At 43.8% G+C, this 20,338-nt stretch overlaps 1 protein-coding gene across 1 annotated transcript in view; it reads right to left on the bottom strand.

Annotated features, from left to right (window-relative positions):
- Positions 1-2,554: 2,554 nt before the first annotated feature.
- Positions 2,555-20,338, bottom strand: part of LOC306981047 (uncharacterized protein) — a gene marked incomplete at both ends in the record, with an annotated part of 176,471 nt that continues 158,687 nt past the window's right edge. Inside the window, 8 exons of the mRNA XM_079580595.1 lie at positions 2,555-3,204; positions 3,279-3,395; positions 3,465-3,752; positions 6,246-6,584; positions 12,332-13,009; positions 13,084-13,200; positions 13,270-13,557; positions 13,677-14,015. Of these exons, the coding sequence (XP_079436721.1) occupies positions 2,555-3,204; positions 3,279-3,395; positions 3,465-3,752; positions 6,246-6,584; positions 12,332-13,009; positions 13,084-13,200; positions 13,270-13,557; positions 13,677-14,015 (2,816 nt within the window). The remainder of the gene's footprint in view (positions 3,205-3,278; positions 3,396-3,464; positions 3,753-6,245; positions 6,585-12,331; positions 13,010-13,083; positions 13,201-13,269; positions 13,558-13,676; positions 14,016-20,338) is intronic.

The raw sequence follows: 20,338 nt of genomic DNA, 5'->3' as shown, positions 1-20,338 counted from the left end.
CAGTGAAGTGGGTCTAAACATATCCATTGGTGCTAAACACGTCAAAGGTACTGCAGAGAAATGTTCTGCTTACCCTCCTACTGTTCTGAAAACTGTTGTCCAAACCACAGTAGTGTCTCACCTACATCACTGCCCTACAGTCTGGTCCAAAAAGAGCTTCTTCAGAAACTTCAGATTGCTCAGAACAGAGCAGCTCCACTGTCCTTTCCACACTAATGTCCGTGAGATGCAGAGGAGGCTGTCTTTGTTAATGACTGAGGCCAAACTACAGGAAAGTCTCCTCATGTTCATGCACAAAGTTCTGATGGATAAAGAGCCCAGTTTTCTGTTCAACAAACTCTTATTCAGCGGGTTTTGTTGCAGATGTGTGACTTGCCAAGTGACAACAAACTCTTCCCAGACACAACAGTAACTCAATGAAAAGAACTGTTCTGTACTGAGGAGCAAACGCCTGGAACCCACTTACTTTTAAAATTAGAAACACTAAAGTAATTTAAATTTCAAGCTGAAAGTAAAAGGTAACTTAGCTCAGTACATGTGAGCAACAGTATCATGTCTGATGCTTCTTATGATGGTATATTTTATACAACCACTTTGTGGGCATTAATGGGGATCCTAATGAAGAATAAACAGTGTTTTTATGCAAATGTGGATTATGCTTTATTACGCTGTCGCTATCACTAGTTTTCCTGTAACTCATTCATTTCTATAAGATCAAAGTTCAAGTGAAAATGAGCGCGAGAAAAATACGACTTAAAACACCGTAGATGTTTATGATTTGACTTACAATAGTCTAGTGTCTCCACATCAGTAGCTCATGAGCCAAAACCGACAGAAATCATCTATAAAGTGACTGTGATCGACTAAAGTCCATGGCCTCCGTGTGGTTTTCAGGTATAAGTTGTAGCTAGTCTTACCTGCTGTGGAAAGTGTAGCGTGTTCACAGTTCGTCTCTCGCACTTTGACGCTTCAGAGAGAAACTGGGCTGAACTTTAGAAGCAGAGGCTTGAAGATAGAATCCAGGTGGTACTCCAACAGCTGCCCCGATTCTTTAAGTCACTTTAATATTTGCTGCTAAGCTGATATCTACTGAAAATACCGTTTTAATGCTCCAAGACTCTTCCCTCTCTGTCTCGGTGTCTCTCTCTCCTTGGTGGTGCTGATCAAAGGTCACTGTGCAGAGTTTCCCCTTTGAGAAGGTGGTTCAGTCCATCTAAACACGGAGAACAGAGTCAAATGAGGACATTGGATCATTTATATAGAGACAAACTAGTGCAGCAACACTGGGTCATTATGAGGAAATGAAAAGGGTCGAACAGTCGACGGTGTCAGCGTCGTGTGTTGGGACAGTTCGGATAATGGCCGCGGTAATAAAATAATAAAATAATAAAATGGTGTTAAAATGAGCTGCTGTTTGTTACACAGAGACAGTCACTGTCATGGCTGATCAAAGACTGAGGTCAGAGCTGAGTGTGAGGAGAAGAGGAGGAGAAGAGGAGGAGAAGAGGAGGTGGAGGCGCACTGGACTTTGTGCCTTTGTTAACATCTTTTATTCTCTTTTTAAAAAACACATAATTAGAAGTGTGTTAAAACAGTGCATACAATCCATTATAGTGCATTTTATAAAACATGTTAGTTGGATTAGTTGTGATTTTATGAACCACTTCCAAATCTTTCAAATACAAAAGTGAATCAACATTCAATACAAAAATATTATTATGTTTAGTCCCTTCAACTCAGAAGTACTTTCACTTGTTTATTAAAGTATTTGTAGTGTTCAGAGCAGTTACCTCAGCGCCTCCAGGATCAGACACACTTTCATCACTGATGTTTCCAGATCAACAAACTCTCACTGATTTTGGCCCAAAGTAAAACGTTAAACCTTCACTTACACCAAACCTGCTCCATCTGCTGAACGGCTTCTGCTAAAGTTATGGGACCTGATTCTTCTTTACACAAGGTTTAAGTCCGTTTATGTGAGAATGATCCGTCTCCTGCACAAAGACTGTGGAGTCAGAGTCGGCTTCAGTCTCGACCTGATGTAAAACTCTGCTCCTTCAGAAAGAGTAAAGTGTGACTAAACCTGGACTGTGTTCTGGTGCTTTTCCTTTGGCCTGGTTTATAACGGCATCTGTTAAACTAGACTCTTCATCCTCCTGAAGACATGACGCTGTGAACTCACTCACCATGTACAGGTAAAGTATATTATTACTTTTTAAATCAACAGTTCATTCATTTGTTGCAGACTTTACATTTCCTCTGCAGATGATCTCAGACCCGTTGGAAAGATGATGTTTAGTAAAGATTCCAGGGTTGGTCGTGAGTTAAATATCTGATGTAGGAGGTGAATCGTCTGTAGCTTGTTCCATGTTCCCCTTTCGCTTCAAGACAAACTCTCCTTCTAAATATTATTGGAGTATTTACAGCTTACATGAAGTATTTAAGGATCTTCTACAGCAGTGGTTAAACCTTTACCCTCGGATGACCTGATGCCACGACCTGAATAAAAATGTCCTTTGTCCCAAATCACAACATTTCTGTTCAGATGATCAGTTCACTGCACATCCTTCTCCGTGTTCTCCTGTTCCTCTCTGTTCTCTCCCTGAGCTTCTTGTGTCGGATCCAGAGCTTTAACCGTCGCCACCGGGACGTTCACCTTCACTTCCCCGAACACTTGGGAAGAAACGTCAAGAGGCTCATGAAGAACATCTGCTTCTCGACGCTCCTTCTCTTTACTCACCAGCTTCTCCATTTTCTTACATTCTGCCTCCAGCTGCCCTTTCCTTTGAGTCGCTTCTAAAACCACATTCTCTAATGTTTTTATTTGTTTGACTAGAGCCTGAAGTGTTTCCTCCCACTCCATCTTCTGTCGCTCCAGTTTTTTGATCCTCTCTTGTGATTGACTCCAAACACGGTTTCTCTCCACAGTTAACCGAGAGTCCGTCAGCTTAAAAACCTGCTGAGTTTTCTCTTTAAGCTTCATTAAGAACTCCTTTGTCTCACTCAGTTTGTGGATCACGTCTTCAACAAACGTCAGATCCTCCTGTATCTTCTCCAGGTTCTCCTTGTGCTCAGACTTCAGCTCCAGACTCTGTGTGTTTAACAGGGGCTTTGCTTCACTTGTAACTTCTTCTTCTTCTGGTTTGATCTTCTCCTGTTCTTCCTTTTGTCCGAGCTCCATGTCTTTATTTTCTGACCTCTTTCCTGGAAATAAGAAGGAACTCTTTAGTCGACAGAAAACTGAGAAAAGCCTTCATTGGTTCATGAGACGTTCTTACTGTCTAAAAGTTTAAACTTCCACACGACAAACGCCACAGCAGCTGCGAGGAGGAGGAGGAGCCCGAGAGTGAAGAAGGTCCAGGCCACAGAGCAGGAGGAAACCTCCAGGAAGTCGCCTGAAACAACAGCACAGTAAAGCTGTCACTCTGTGCTGTGGCAGATGCTGAGCCTGAGTGGGGTCTGACCTGTGATGCTGATGTTGGTCTCTCTGCTCTGCCTGGTCTCCTGATGCCTCACTCTGCAGGTGAAGCTGTTCCCAGGGCTCTGCTCCACAGAGAGTCTGCTGCTGACACTGAAGGTCTCCTCGTTCACTCCTCTCTGAGGTAACTGAGTACTCGCTCCGGTCAGGACCGTCCCCTCAGAGTCCAGCCAGACCAGCTCCGGCTCCGGGAACCAGCCCCTGGACTCACAGCGCAGCACAGGAGACCCCGAGTGGTCTTTGGTCAGACTCACGGAGACAGGAGACACTGACACTGGGATAGGAGGGAAACACAGGTTAAACAACATAAGATGATCATAAGAATTAGTGAAAAGTTATGGCGTAGAAAAGCATCTATTGCAGAGATCAGCCCAAAGACTTTCTATACTTTCTGCATGCAGTTTTATTGCATTTTCTTTTATTCTGAACTCGCTGAACACAATCTACAAACATTTGGGTCAATAAAGTAAAGTTTAAGGACAAAACTAGTGTTGTTTTCTTTGAAATATCCTCTTGGCGACTAACTCTCCTGGTGAACTTCACCAAAGTCGCATTTTACACATTTTCAAGCATACGTTTCTCTCTCATATTTGGGCTCAAGGCACTACATGTGTTTCCAATGACATCATACATTGTTAAGGCGGCCATTTTGAATATATAAGTACAATCAGGGGCGTAGCATCATATTCTGGGCCCTGGGTACAAACTATCTTGGTGGGGTGTCAGGGCCTGAGATATTATCAATCATTATTGTTTGTGCAAAATTCTGTGCAGCAGCCCTTGTATTTTAGCCCGGTTGTGTTCAGTTCATATAGAATCAATTATGAGGAAACTTAGAAAGTACAATACAGAATGCTTTCTGCAGCATTTTTTAGGGCCCCTACCCTGCCCTGGGCCCTGGGTACTCAGTACCCTTTACCCCCCAGTCCAACGCCCCTGAGTACAATTATGCAGTACTACAACATGTAACAATATCTCTATTCAGGATGAAAAAGAAGGACAACAGATTGACAGTTGCATTTTTATGAACTCGTAATCAAAAGTTAAGAGTAAAAACACGGCCCCAGAGACGCTCGATTATGTGAAGAAACTAGTTCACTGATTAGCATGCTACCGGTTAGCATTTAGCTTCAACATGATAAACAGTCGGAGGGCAAAGCTCTCGATTTACCGATCGATCTACGTTCCCACCCTCACCTATGGTCATGAGATTTGGGTCATGACCGAAAGGACAAGATCGCGAATACAAGCGGCTGAAATGAGTTTCCTTCGCAGGGTGGCTGGGCGCACCCTCCGAGATCGGGTGAAGAGCTCAGTTACCCGGGAGGAGCTCGGAGTAGAGTCGCTGCTCCTTCACGTCGAAAGGAGCAGCTGAGGTGGCTCGGGCATCTGTTCCGGATACCTCCTGGTCGCCTCCCGCGGGAGGTGTTCCAGGCATGTCCTAGTGGGACAAGGCCTCGTGGAAGACCCAGGACACGGTGGTGGGACTATGTCTCCGAGCTGGCCTGGTGTCGCCTCGGGGTCAGAACAGCTGGAGGAGGTGTGTGTGGATCGGGAAGTCTGGGCATCTCTGCTGAGACTGCTGCCCCCGCAACCCGGCCCCGGATAAAGAGGAGGAAAATGGATGGATGATAAACACATAGACTATAGTAAGAGCTCAGCTCTGGCCTCTGTCACATGTTGTATCCAAGGCTAGATGTTTGGAGTGCGGTTCAGGTTTTCTCTTGGAGAGCTCAGCTCGAGAGAAAGAGCTACAGCCTCGCTTGGCCGTAAACGCGAAACAAAACAAATGCACATGTTCACCCCCCACTCCCCCGCAACCCCTCTCCCTCTCAGCCGCAGAGTCGATCTGGTTGGAGGATAAAGTGTGTCTCCACCCCCGCACTTCCCCCTTAAATGCAGTAAGTCTAGAGTGACAAGATCACAAAGTGAGCTCCTCCTTAGCACAAAAAGGTACACTATAGCCTGCGTTTTGACACACAAGATCATGTCCCGAAAAGTCACATGACTAAAAGGCATGTATAGACACATTATTCATTGTTCTTATACCTGTGATTGGGAAACACTAGTCTGTACATACGCCTTGTGTGTATTTCTTCTGTCTTTAGCCACTTGTGCTGCAATAGGTCTGCACATTTTTAGATGAATATATTTTTCTGACAAGTTTTGCAATTGAGATTAGACTTGAGGTTGATGTTTTAAAATGAATAATTAATCGAGTGTGCACGCAAGATCCAGAAGCCCAATAAGGTTCTGAGAAGTCGGACTGCAGATGGCGCTGTCAGCAGGAAGCAGGAAGACAGAGCCAGAAGCGGTTTAAATCAGCTGGCCAGACACTGTCATGTGACACCTCTGAGCCACAGTTGTAGCTGAGACTGGCAGGTATGAAGTAATACACGTCTGGCTATAAGAACATATTAGCATATCCTGAAGCACTAGCTAGACCAGACCTGGGCAAACCTGGCCCACCAAGCAGTTTAATCCGGCCCGCAGCTCATTTTACATAAATAAATACATTTTTCGGCATTTTCTGCAGTGCTTTGAAGACGGATTTGCACGATCGCATCGTTTTGGTGTGTTGGCGCCGCGACCAGCACCTGCCAGAGCGGGCTCAACAGGGCTCTGCCTCTGTCAAATGAGTTCGAGGCTAAACTAAGAAAACAGGAGTATTGTTGGACAGATGATGATGGATGTTACAAAACAGAGAAAGAAAGTCTGCATGGAGGATTCTTTATTGCAGAGGCAGAACTCCCCACGGTGGACTCACCCACGTGCAGCGTGACCTCTGCCCTCGTGTCCATCTGTGGGATGAAGCAGTGGTACGTTCCTGCATCGCTCAGCCTGACTCTGCTCAGCGTCAGAGACATGTCTCCGTGCACCAGCCCGCGCTCCGACAGGCTCGTGCGGCCCAGATACTGCTCATTCTGGTCGATCAGCAGGTCCAGGCCGTCCCGGCGGATGTGGACGTATCGTGGCTTCAGGTCGGGCCTCGCCCACTCCACCACCTGGTCCCTGAGGTCCTTCACAGACTCCAGCTGACAGGGCAGAGTCACCTCACTGCCCACGGCGACGACGAGGGGCTGAGACGGGACCACCAGAGTCTCACCTGGGAAACACATGTGATAAAGTGAATGTGTAAGAGAAATAGTGCTGATTTGAGACCGTCCTATTCTTTTACGATTGTGAGTTCACGATGGTTAGTTTGGATTAGTTTAAAGTAGAGTTGTCTTGTGGAGGTGACGTCATGCTTGGAGATCTACTTATCATTGGCTGCTAATAACAGGGAGCAACTGGCCTTTACCATCCTGGGAAAAAATGTGTCCCGAGTCCTACCTAGTCTGTGGATGGCCCTGCTTTAACTACAGTACAGGTATTGTATTTATAATATATGTTTTCAATGTTTATTCATTATTTAAGCCTACTGTAATGACACAACCCATTTGCAATTGATCCAAAAAGCTAGTAAGTCTTATCATAATGCTTTGATGATACATGACTTAAAGCATTTTTAAAGTCTAGAAAAGTTACACGTTTTATAATAATAACAAGGCAACAGTTCCAATACTTGATACAAAGCAATAACACATGTAAAATAATGTCATCTGTTCTGGACTTACTGCAGCAGAAGTGCGTCTGCAGGATGAGCAGAAGGACAGAACACAGAAGCTTCTCCACACTCATTATTACTGAGACAGATCTGGGAACAACAGAACGGTCGTGAAAAGTCACCTTGGGTGGTTTGCGTTGCCAGTTTGTAATGGTGGTGGTTCTGTACAAACAAAGTTTTATCATGTACAGCTGTTATCGTGTATGTTCTATGTGGTACAGGTAAAATCCTCTCCTTTTGCTTCCTACACTATTCCTGGTTGTAGAATGAAAAGTAACAGAATAAACCAAACTATTGCGTATTGAAGACACAGCTCTTACCTGGTTTTCTTTACAGCCGGTGAAAGTTCACAGTTCAGTTTCACCCACGCGCCTTGACCATAAACGTCTGTCCTCAGCTGATCACCGGTCACCGCCCTCACTCTCCAACGTAAACCTGCTGGAGCAGCTGCAGATTCAGGACTGCAGGAAACAGACAGGCTGTTATCAAACTATGGGCAATGACCTGTCTGCACTTCCCACCGCGATTAAACTGAGCGCCTTGTGATAAAATACAGATAATTTCAGATCAGATTTTTGCAGCTTATAATTTTCATGCCACTTTGAAGTTCCGATGTTCTGACAAAAGGCTCTCTGCCTCTGTCATTTTATGAAGCCAGTGTCTTACTCATATATACAAGTCCTTTAGAACCTGGCTCTCACCGGCCCATAAACTTACCTAATGTGGATTACAAAATCTTAGCAAACGTTTTAGATCTATGTTTGGAAAACATACTCCCCACATCATATCTCCAGACCAGACAGGGTTTAAAAAAGAAGAAGATCTTTATTTATACAGCGCCTTTCACAGACATGGTCACAAAGCGCTTTACATGAGACAGTTGTACATTCACTCCATACTCGGTGGTGTAAACTACGTTTGTAGCTTCAGTTTCCCCTGGGGGAGACTGTCAGAGGCGCTTTCATGACTACACACGTCTGCGCCAACGGACCCTCTGACACCACCATTCACTCACACACATCATTCATCCTGGCCTATTGTACATGTTTTTAGTGGTAGGGGAAACCGGAGTACCCGGAGGAAACCTACGCAGACACGGGGAGAACATGCAAACTCCACACAGAAAGGACCCGTCCCTGGTGGGAGTCGAACCCGGACCTTCTAGCTGTGAAGCGAGAGCACTAACCGGTAGCGCAGACAGTTGTTTTTCATTAGACAGGAGACTAATGAAAATTATTTATATCCAAGAAACTGATAAACAAACTCAGGAGTTGTTGCTCTCCCTGGATACGGAGAAGGCCTTCGACAGGGTCGATTGGGATCATCTCTTCTAATCTTGACCCTGTCGAGGTTTGGATTTGTATCTTTAATCAAATTATTCTATGTTTAACCACAGTTCAAACTAATAATGTGAAGTCATCTTACTTCCCTCTAGGGCGCTCGACAGGGCTGTCCACTATCGCCGGTGTTATTGGCCTTGGCAATCGAGCCACTGGTTCATTAAGAACCATTAAAGGAGACTCTGGCATATTTAGGGAAACAGGGGAGCATAAGGTTTCACTTTACGCTGACGATTTATTGTCGTATGTGTCAAATGCTGAAGGCAAGGCAACTTTATTTATACCCCGCATTTTGTATGAAAGGCAACTCAATGTGCCTGGAGAATCTCTCCTAGTTATTATGTCAGTTTTAAAAGATTTTGGACTGACAGTACATATATATTCTGTTTAAATAAAGGTAAAACAACAACAGGGCATCTGCACGTCAACAAATAGTGCATAGCATCAACAGGAGGAACAGAATGAATTGGGCCGATGCAACTTGCAGCTGCCGTTGGGTTTTGCCCTTTTTGTCTTGGCTGAGCACCTGCCCCTCAAAATGTCTCTACATGTCACTGCTTAGAAGTTCAAATTTGACCAATAATAGACTATAATGTGTTTAAATGATACATTTCAGTCAAATATGTAAATCACCATTTAGTTGTGTGTCTGCACGTCAACACTAGAGGACAGGATACATCACAAAAGGACTTTCATTTCCCCTCAGTGGTCATACCGCCTTTGCTCTGCCCAATCCCGTCAGACCTTGGAAGCTCAGCAGGGAAGGGCCTGGTCGGTACTTGGATGGGAGACCGTTTGGTAACACCAGGAAGCCTAGCGAATGTAGTGAGTGAGTGAATGGTGGTGGTCGGAGGGGCCGATGGCGCAGACTGGTTGCCTCGCTTCCGTCAGTCTACCCCAGGGCAGCTGTGGCTACAATAGTAGCTTACCGCCACCGAGTATGGAGTGAACGAATAGTGCAATGTAAAGTGTCTTTGAGTGTCCAGAAAAGCGCTATATAAAACCAATGCATCATTATTATTATTATTATTTCTAATATTCATCTTATTTACAACAAAAACTATATATTTCGGGCAAGGAATTAAGGTCACGTTTACACATTTCAATTTATTCAGATTAAAACATAAGCTGCTACAATAAAACAAGTAGCTAATGTCATAACTATCAAGAGGTTATTTCAGCATCTTTTAATCTTTCTGTTTAAAAAACATTGTGTAAAAACAGAAAATCCATAATAGTGCAGCTTATAAAACATTTCATTCGGATTAGTGTTGTGATTTGATGGACCATTTCCAAAGCTTTCAAATACAGAAGTGCATCGAGATTCATACCTTTAACTCACACTTAGACTTTCAAGTATTTCTAGTGTTCAGAGCAGTTATCTCAGCGCCACAAACCTCCGTCCTGCAGGAGCAGAGACTCTGGCTGTTTCTCAATTGCGAGGATCCGTCCTCCGTTTGGCCACTTCGTTGACGTCCTCGGTGGCGGCTCCTCCAAAACAGAGCGGAGTGTCCTCTCCCCGCCGCCTTTGAGCTCAAATGGAACGGCCTCCGGAGCGAGCGGCTGCGTCAGGTCACATGTCAATCAATGCTCATTAAAACAACTGTTTTATGAATAACAGAGGCCAGGAAACTGTTTATGTGGAACACAACTTTTTTAAAGTGAGTTCAAACTAATAAAGTTTTGCGAGGAAAGAAAAAAGAAACTATGCTGCAGTGCATCATGGGTAATTTCAGCTCTCCGAGGCAGCGGAGGATCCACTGCTGTATCCTTCGTAAATGAGCCAAACGGAGGAGTCGAGCTGCGAGGGGGCGAGTGGTCCAGGTGAAATGGAACACCACTTGGCGGCGCCGTGATGACGCGAATGACGTCCGAAGTGGTCGAGACGCCGAGGATCCTGGCAATTGGGAAACAGCCATTGTTTCATCACCAGTGTTTCCAGGTCAAAAACCGTCACTGACAAAGTAAAACAAGCAGGTCAACATTAACCCTTCATCGATCTGTTACACCTGAGTCCATCGTGTCGTAGTTACATTGGGTGAAATTACAAGGTTTGAGCACGTTTGAGTAAGGAATGAGTTTAAGTGAAGTGAAATGAGGTTCATGGTAGTTTGATCTTAGTTTGCATGAAGTTTAAGGACATGCGTCGATAACAGAAGAACACGTGTCCTTTTTGACATTTCCATGGGAGAACTTGGGCTGAACACGAGCCGCTTCTCTGATGTTGCGCTTTGGTTTCACGAATGGGATGAAGCTTCTTCCTTTAGTCCTTACCAGAGTACCTTAAATCGCTCCGACACAAGCCATCGCTACAGAGCTTTGTTGTGACCGCTGTGACAAATTGACATTGAGTCGAACAGTTTGTGCGAATATAATGAAATCTGCAGTATGCGTGATCTGTAGGGCTGGGTACCGTTCGTTTTTTTCCGATACCACTACTTTAACGATACCTGCTTTTCGGTACCGGTGCCTTAACGGTGCTTTTTCCGATACCTATGTTATTTTAATTGAGTTAAAGTACTGTGCATAGAAAAAGTATGGTTCAGGAGGAAGTCCAAACACGGCACATCAGAAAACAGGAGCAGCAGCGTCACCTGTAACTTCATGTTTTGAGCAGAATTCCCACTAAAGCCGTGATCAAAAGAGAGAAAGGACATTATTACCTCCTGAGCTGCAGGAACAGACCAGATCCACATCAGGCACTGTTTTCTTTCAGCTAAACTTTTTGCACACATTGGACAGTGAAAGCTCCTCACACGTCAAAGATTTGTTACATAGTGAGAGCGCTCACTCTGTCACTAACAATGAACTGTTCCAAACATGGCTAATGCAGAGTGAGCCTCACCTTTTACAGAGACAATCTTTGATCCCAAACGCTCCGGTGCAGCTGGAGTTTAAACAACAGCAGGAACTTCAGGCTCTGCGGCTAAAGCTAAAGCCCATGTGTTTCTCGTTGTCACTGCTTTTCTCTTTGTCTAAGAGTCTAGTTTCTTATTCAGTCCTGGTTTAGTCCTGGTTTTTAGCCAGTTTACTGTAAGTCCTGGTTCAGTCCTGGTTTAGTCCTGGCTCAGACCGCGGCTCTGCCATCTTTGATAATGACTGAAGTTACAGCTTTGCTTCGCTTCTGCATTTGTGCTGAAGCTGCTCATGAGTTCAGGCTTTTTTAGACTCACTGCGGATCATTTATTGACGTTTGGAGAGAAAAAGTAACGAAAATTAGCACAGAAAAAAAAAAGCTTTTCGATACCGCCCCCTACCGGAGCTTTTCGGTTAACAGTACCCAGCCCTAGTGATCTGTAGATCTATTATTAGAACAATCAGGAAACCAGACACAGACCTATTTGCTGCACTGCTTTACATTTCCTCTGCAGATTAGCTTAGACCTAATGGAATGATGAAGATGCCACGGTTGGTTGCAAGTTAAATATCTGATGTAACAACAACTCTATAGCTTGTTATTACACTTTAGCTTCAAGACAAACTCTCATTTCTAAACATGATTTAAGTATTTACAGCCCACATCAAGTGTTTAAGTATCTATCATGGTTCTCAAGTGGAACGGCTTCGGGATCCACCATAACCCTAGAATGACAAGCAGAAACATAAATATTGTATTTTCCACACACTGAACAAGCGGTAGACATGCATAACCCAATATCTTTCAGACTCCGGTCGTGTTGCAGATGGAAAGTATTTTAAAAACTGTTCCCTGAAGAGGACTGCGACCCACTTTTGGTTTCCGACCCACCAGTTGAGAATCACTGATCTACAGGAACTCACTTTACAAAATATGCTTATTCGAACGATTCTAGTAAAAGGAAATGAACAGGAAGTTCACAGCTCAGGTCCGTGGAATCACCATCACACAACAAGCCAATCTGGCGACAGATCAAGTACAAACTTTACCCTGAAGGTCAAATTTCTGGTTCAAACAAAAGCCCATCGGTGTTCTCCTGTTCTCTCCCTGAGCTTCCTGTGTCTGATCCAGAGCTTTAACCATCGCCACCGGGATGTTCACCTTCACTTCATCTGAAAACTGCTGCAGCTCAGGACGAACAGCAGCTTCTGGACGTTTCTTTTCTTTTTCCAACTCTTTTTTCACCGTCTTCAGTTGCGTCTCCAACAGCCCTTTCCTTTGAGTCACTTCCACAATCTCAATGTCCAAAGTCTGTATTTGTTTGTCTAGAACCTTAACTGTTTCCTCACGCTCCACCAGGTTTTTAATAAACTCTTGTCGTTCCTTGTTGTTTTTTGTGCCTATGGTTATACGCTCCACAAAACGCCTGTTCTTCTCCACAGTTAACTGATAGTTCATCTGATTAATAACCTGCTGGGTTTTCTCTTTAAGCGTCATTAAGAACTCTTTAGTCTCACTCAGTTTGTGGATCACATATTCAACAAACTTCAGATCCTCCTGTATCTTCTCCAAGTTCTCCAGGTTCTCCTTGTGCTCAGACTTCAGCTCCAGACTCTGTGTGTTTAACAGGGGCTTTGCTTCACTTGTAACTTCTTCTTCTTCTGATTTGATCTTCTCCTGTTCTTCCTTTTCTCCGAGCTCCATGTCTTTATTTTCTGACCTCTTTCCTGGAAATAAGAAGGAACTCTTTAGTCGACAGAAAACTGGGAAAAGCCTTCATTGATTCATGAGACGTTCTTACTGTGTAAAAGTTTAAACTTCCACACGACAAACGCCGCAGCAGCCGCGAGGAGGAGGAGGAGCCCGAGAGTGAAGAAGGTCCAGGCCACAGAGCAGGAGGAAACCTCCAGGAAGTCGCCTGAAACAACAGCACAGTAAAGCTGTCACTCTGTGCTGTGGCAGATGCTGAGCCTGAGTGGGGTCTGACCTGTGATGCTGATGTTGGTCTCTCTGCTCTGCCTGGTCTCCTGATGCCTCACTCTGCAGGTGAAGCTGTTCCCAGGGCTCTGCTCCACAGAGAGTCTGCTGCTGACACTGAAGGTCTCCTCGTTCACTCCTCTCTGAGGTAACTGAGTACTCGCTCCGGTCAGGACCGTCCCCTCAGAGTCCAGCCAGACCAGCTCCGGCTCCGGGAACCAGCCCCTGGACTCACAGCGCAGCACAGGAGACCCCGAGTGGTCTTTGGTCAGACTCACGGAGACAGGAGACACTGACACTGGGACAGGAGGGAAGAACATCAAGACTTCAGTGTCTGATCTTCACCACACACTGAAGACGTCATCAGTGAAGTGCTTTACAAACACTAAGAGTTAGAACCCAGAGGTCCAGACTCACCCACGTGCAGCGTGACCTCTGCCCTCGTGTCCATCTGTGGGATGAAGCAGTGGTACGTTCCTGCGTCGCTCAGCCTGACTCTGCTCAGCGTCAGAGACATGTCTCCGTACGCCAGCCCGCGCTCCGACAGGCTCGTGCGGCCCAGGTACAGGGAGTTCTGGTCGATCAGCAGGTCCAGGCCGTCGTGGCGGATGTGGACGTATCGTGGCTTCAGGTCGGGCCGCGCCCACTCCACCACCAGGTCCCTGAGGTCCTTCACAGACTCCAGCTGACAGGGCAGAGTCACCTCACTGCCCACGGGGACGACGAGGGGCTGAGACGGGACCACCAGAGGCTGACCTGGGAAACACATCAGATAAAGCTTTTGTGTAATAGTCCTGATATGGGACAGTCAGAACAACGACTACAGCTGTGTCCGAGCACACGTATTGGGAGGAAAAGGGATGAATGTCCCTGCTCTGGAGAACTGAACTAAGTCTGAGTACGAAGAAGTAAAAAGCTCATTCATTACAATTTATGAACTATTCTAAAATAATTCTTTCCTCCTGAGAGAACAGATTGCAGCTGGACCTCTTATCTCTCCTATGACGTCAACACTTACGATACGACACAATACGATATACTTTATTAATCCCGAAGGAAATTCACTTCATCAGCTTCACAATCAAGTCACACATACAAACATCAGATTTAAAATAACTAGGACAGTGCTTCCCTTCAAGGCCAAGCCCCGGAGCTAAACTAGATAACTGAGCTCCTTCGCTCATATTTTACATAACGCTAACTTTCATGTTGTAAACAACTGCACACACATACCCCCCTTAACCACGCCCCCATCAATCTGCGTCTGCCTCAACACGTTTCCTCAGCCCCGCCCCCCGGCTGGTCATCCTTCCTGTCCCTGAGAAAAATATACATAAATACATTCCTGATGTATTTATGTAAGTGCTTTGCCTTAACTCAGCCTGATTGTAATTTTGCAAATCTTCTTTTAACATTAACTTTTAACATTTTAACATTCCTTGCCTATTAGTGTGGTTAAACAACATTTATTAGAACTGGGTAATATTTCCCTAAAAAAACAACAATGCACTAATTATCTCAACATCTTTTTGTTCAAACAATTATTAAGGAGATGGAGATCGGAGTCTGCTTAGAGAAAAGGAATTTTCAAAATCAATCAAATAATTATTTGACTTATTGACCAGCCCAAAGTTGTACAGTATCTTTGAATAAAGACATCATTTACAATAATGTCTGGTCTAACCTCTATGTTACCATTGTGTTCACCAACACTTTAGACTTTGCCTGTATTATAAAAGCAAATAAAAGTGTCCTTATCTTATCTTCAAAGTTTTAATGCAGCAAGAATAGAATGGCAGCCATAACCAGACAGCATCGCCACAGAGTATTTAGAAAAACAAAATGTCTGACTGTTCTAAAGAGAGACTTACAGCAGCAGAAGTGAGTCTGCAGGACGAGCACGAAGACAGAAAACACCAGAGGCTTCACTTCCATCATCACTGAGACAGATCTGGAAATGACACAGCACAGTCAGAATCAGTCTGTGATGGTGGTAAATGATTAATGTAAACGTGTGTTATGAAGTATCATGCAGTAACTTATTCTATTATTATCAGAAACCAGAGGTGGAAAGTACTCAGTTACATTTACTCAAGAAACTCAAGTTTTGAAGTAACTTTTAGAACCACTTCCCTGTAAGTTGTGTTTCACTCACACAGATCTTACTACAAACTACAAGGTCTTAGCTTTCAAATGAAGCACCGCACTGGCCTAAGCTCTGAACAAAAACACGACAAAGATGAAAACATGTCAAAAAAGCAACAAAAAAAATGGTTTTATATGATAGTAAATATTCATAAATACACGGTCGGTACAGAATGACCATTACAGGACGAAGTGCAAACAGCACCAGTGGTCACGTTTTCTTACTTTTTTACTCTTACTTGAGGTAAGGACTTTAGAAGTACAAAGACTCATAACACAAAGATTTTCACCCACAGGTGAGAGTAGCTGTTAATAAAGGGGAGGGGCTGAGCCGAGCTGAACTCCTCCCTGTGGTCTTTAGTGACGAAGCCTTTTGGATGAAGAGGCGAAACGTTCCACACTGTACAGAGTACAGACGATGAGGAACCTTCAGTGAGGATGGACAACTCCCTAAACAGACATCTTTTCCCCAAAACGTTTTACATGAAGGAACAACCCCAGATTCATAAAACCAAAAAAAGCTTTTGTGTATCGGTATGTGGAGTCAAACTATGGAATAACCTGAAGGGAGACCTCAAGGAATGTACAGACATTCATCACTTTAAAATACTTTACAAAAAGAAAGTTATGTATGAATACTTAGCCGAAGAAGGTATTATTGATACACAGTATGTACTTATGTAGATTTCGTTGAATAGTACACTTTGGTTCCGTGACATATAAATTGTATATAAAATTATGTTTATATGTATTTGTCGCAAGCAAAAAACGTTCATCAGTTATATTAATGTGTTTGTGAAAGGAAGCAACCACTGGAGGGGCTGGTGGTGTGGCGGTGGGTGATGGCAGGGTGGTGACTGGTCGTGTGGTGGTTGTGGCTGGTCCTGGGTGTGGTGGGGGGTGGCGTGGTGGCAGGCCGGTGACGTAGTGAGGTTGTTGTGCAGGGGGCGCTGTATCTTTCTACCACTATATTGATATGTTGCCACATGATGGAAAACAGAAGGAAAATTGAAGTGATTGGCACATTGGGTTGGAGAGCACAAGTTCAAGTATCGTCCCTTTGGATGGTTGAAAACTACAAGTCAATGTGCATTACTTGAATAATGTTGTAAAGAAAGAAGGAAAAAACAATAACAGAAAAAAAAAAAAAAAGAAGTAAAACCAAACTATAAACAAATCGAACTTCTCAGATTGGTCACACTGACTGAACGTGGCGTCCTGTCTCTTGTTGGAGGGAGATTTGTGTTTCACTGTCTCGGCGGCTTTGGTGCGTTGCTGGTGTGTCGTTGCGTTGTCGTCCTGCTGCAGCTGGGATCGGCTGGATCATTGTGCTGACTGTTGCCATCAGGTTGTTGTGCATTGCCCTGCCACCGGCTCCAACAACATTAATGTAAATATGATATCAACAGGGGTGGGAATTTATAAGTTATACTTCCTCCCACTCCTTTTCGAGTTTATGTACAGCATTATGTATATATGTAAGTATATATGTCATGAATGCATGTTAAAATGTCGCAAAAGCTGCACATGTTAATGTAAAAAATGGTGTAAAAAATGTATATATATTGTACATTGAACTCGGAATAAACAATAAACAACAAACAACAACAACTCCTCACCCATTCACGCTCTCAGTCATTCACCAGTGTGCACAGCCCGTTCACGTTTAGATCACGTTTATAAATTGTAGCTAATCTTACCTGCTGTTCTGTAGAGTGAGCTGTTTCTTCAGGAAAGTGTCGTGTGTGACTTGCAGTTCCGTCTCATAAACGCGCCTGAGTCCAGAGTCCTCTGGCGTGTGACGCTGTTTAGAGTCCCTCCCGTCATGTTGGAGTTGTGTGCGGTTTCCTACATTCACGAGGCTACATTCTATTAGAAAGAATCTTTATTGGGTAGAAAATCCATCATTCAGTATTTGTAGTTTTGGATTCATTATAAAAAAAATCTTTGTTTTCCCCCTCAGACATGACCATATATGGGTGATTCCAGAGATGGCGGCTCTTTTGAAGGCTGTGACGTCATGTGAACACAACTAATCCAATGGCGGCGGGTTGCACTGCTTAGTGACCACAAGGCTAAGGGCCGCTGATGGTTTTGTTTCATTTGGAGTAATTTGGTTAACATGGCGTGGACAGAGAGGGGGCTCATATACGTCAGAGAAAAGACAAGAAAAGTCTGGACCCAAACATGGCAAGAAAATGAAAAGTATTTTATAAAACTGAATTAAATCAAGGAAACAATGTGATATGAAACTCATCATGTGAAGGATGTGCTTCCTGTTGTGCTGTTGTGTAGTTGTGGTGTTGTTCAGGTGAAAGTGGTTCAAAGTGAAACTCTCAGAACCAGAAGAAAGTGTTGAAGAGGAAGCTTCAGCTCGACTCAGAGTCACAGCTCAGTCTGAACATGGAGCTGAGCGTTTCCTCCGTCTCTGTGGGTGAGTCACAGCTTCACTCATGTTTTTACTCTATAAAACTATTATTTATTAAAGCTGTAAATGTCTGTGCAGTGATGCTTCTGTCTGTGTTTGTCCATCACGTCGCTCCTCACAGATCAGGTAAAGCTACACTTTTATATTTTACACCTTTAGTGAATTAACTGTCTGTAATGTTCTGCATACTGCATATTTAAGTGAAAATAAACCAAATATCAAAACACAGCGTCCAAACTAACACCTTTAAACCAGGTTTTGAATGTCTTTCCCCTTAAAGGAATAGGCCACCGTTTTTACATACTAAGATATGTTCTTACCTAACCTTAGCCGAGTTAATATATCCCCGTCTTGTCTTTGTCCGTGCGCTCTGTCACGCAAACGGAGCACATACGCAGCCTCTCCCACATGTCACATAGCTCCGAAAAAGCTCACGATAGAAGCTACCAAGCTCTTCCACGTGTTCCCTATTTAAATAAAGTTACGTGAAGTGTTTTCATGCGAAGTATATTTACACAGAAATAGAAGCTGCGTGACTTGTACAGAGCCTTTTACAACAAGCAGAAAATATATTTTTGGAAAGTGCTCTCGCATTCCTACCTTATGGTGGAGCTCCTGAGTCCTGTGTCGTCGTCCGGGGTGAGTTGGAAATCTGTGAAACATTACTACACTATATACTTTCTGCTTGTTATCACAGCCCGGCACGATGCACGTGAAAGGCATTGTTCACAAGTTATCAACGCTTCTTCAACTGTTCTCTGCTCGCTCTGTACAAGTCACGCAGCTTCTATTGACGGAAGTGAGCGGGGGAAGTCTTTAGGAGTTACTACGCGGATACTGTGCTCCTCGTATCATTACGCCTCACAATATAGTGCCCCTTTTTATCTGCTTGTAAAATCGACATGCTACATTTCTGTGTAAATATACTTCGCATGAAAACACTTCACGTAACTTTATTTAAATAGGGAACACGTGGAAGAGCTTGGTAGCTTCTATCGTGAGCTTTTTTGGAGCAATGTGAGGCTGCGTATGTGCTCCGTTTGCGTGAGAGAGCGCACGGACAAAGACCAGACGGGGATATATTAACTCGGCTAAGGTTAGGTAAGAACATACCTCAGTATGTAAAAACGGTGGCCTATTCCTTTAATTATTATAAATGCTCATTACATTTTACAGAATGGGGGTCCCGAGTTTGTGGAGTGATTTTGGGGGCGTGGCCAAAAAGTTTGGGAGAACGTTTTTGGCTGGGACCCCAAACAGGTTAACACCTCAGGACCCCCATTGTATATTGTGTCTTATGCTACTTTAGGGCAGAATTGTTCTTTTTAACAGTTTACTTTAAGTATTCGAATAGAATTCACAAAACATATGCTGTTTTATACTGAAAAATATATTAAAATTTCATCTTGAAAGCCTCATGACCCCCCAAGGGGTCTCGACCCCCACTTTGGGAACCACTGGTCTGCACTAGCATTTAATGATTATTATAAAGTCTGTCTTACACTGTGGGGAAGTAGCTTCAGCGTTTGTTTTTTTAGTCTTCTATGGTACATTGTGTTAACTAATCATGGTAAAGGCTCATCGATGATTAGAAAACTCAATTATGTTCTTAGAAATTCTGTAATACTGGCCTGGGAGACTACACACTAAAAACATGTGCACTATGCCAGGATGAATGTTGTGTGTGCATGAATGTATAGTGGGACCCTTGGTGCAGATGTGCAGTCACGACACGTTTCTGTCTGGACACCACCGAGTCTGGAGTGAATGTAAAATTGTCTCATGTGAAGCACTTTGTAACTCTGTGAAAGGTGCTACTGTATATGCGGTCAGGTCCATAAATATTGGGACATTGACTCAACTGCACTTTGAATTGCCTTGTGTATGAATTGTGCTCTACAAATAAACTTGCCTTGCCTCAATTCTCATCTTTGTGGCTTTATAAACCACCACAAAGGATTTGAAATGAAACGTTGTGCTTTAACTACAGACTTCAGCTTTAATTTGAGAGTATTTACATCCTATCAGATGAACAGTGTAGGAATTACAACCGTTTGAGTGTGATAATATGACAGCAGGGTTCACATGTTTAAAGTGCCATGTTGACCCTGGGAGATATTGACAAAAATGAATATCTCAATATTTGTGTTAGAAGATATGCAAAATCACAATCAACAGCCACTGCATGGGTCTCGACAAGGTCAAATACGCACAAATATCTACTTTTCTTTCACATAAAAAGTTGTACACCACACCTAACTTTTTTCCCCACTTTATTTCTAATAATAGGACTGAGCCCCTCCTGTTATTTATTTTGACAAGAGAAAGAGTACACACACTACACACACACAGTCTTGCACTTCTATCTTAGTCAGGACACTCATGGATATTGGGCCAGATCTTGTGTCTCAAAACGCAGACGATAGCGTGACATTTTGCACTCACAATTTGTGATCTTGCCACTCCAGACTTGGCGCATTAAAGTAGGTGGAGACACACATTTTCC

The sequence above is a fragment of the Gobius niger genome (assembly GCF_951799975.1).
Source record: "Gobius niger genome assembly, chromosome: 21".
NCBI lineage: Eukaryota > Metazoa > Chordata > Actinopteri > Gobiiformes > Gobiidae > Gobius > Gobius niger.
This window is presented reverse-complemented; position numbering and strand designations above follow the sequence as displayed.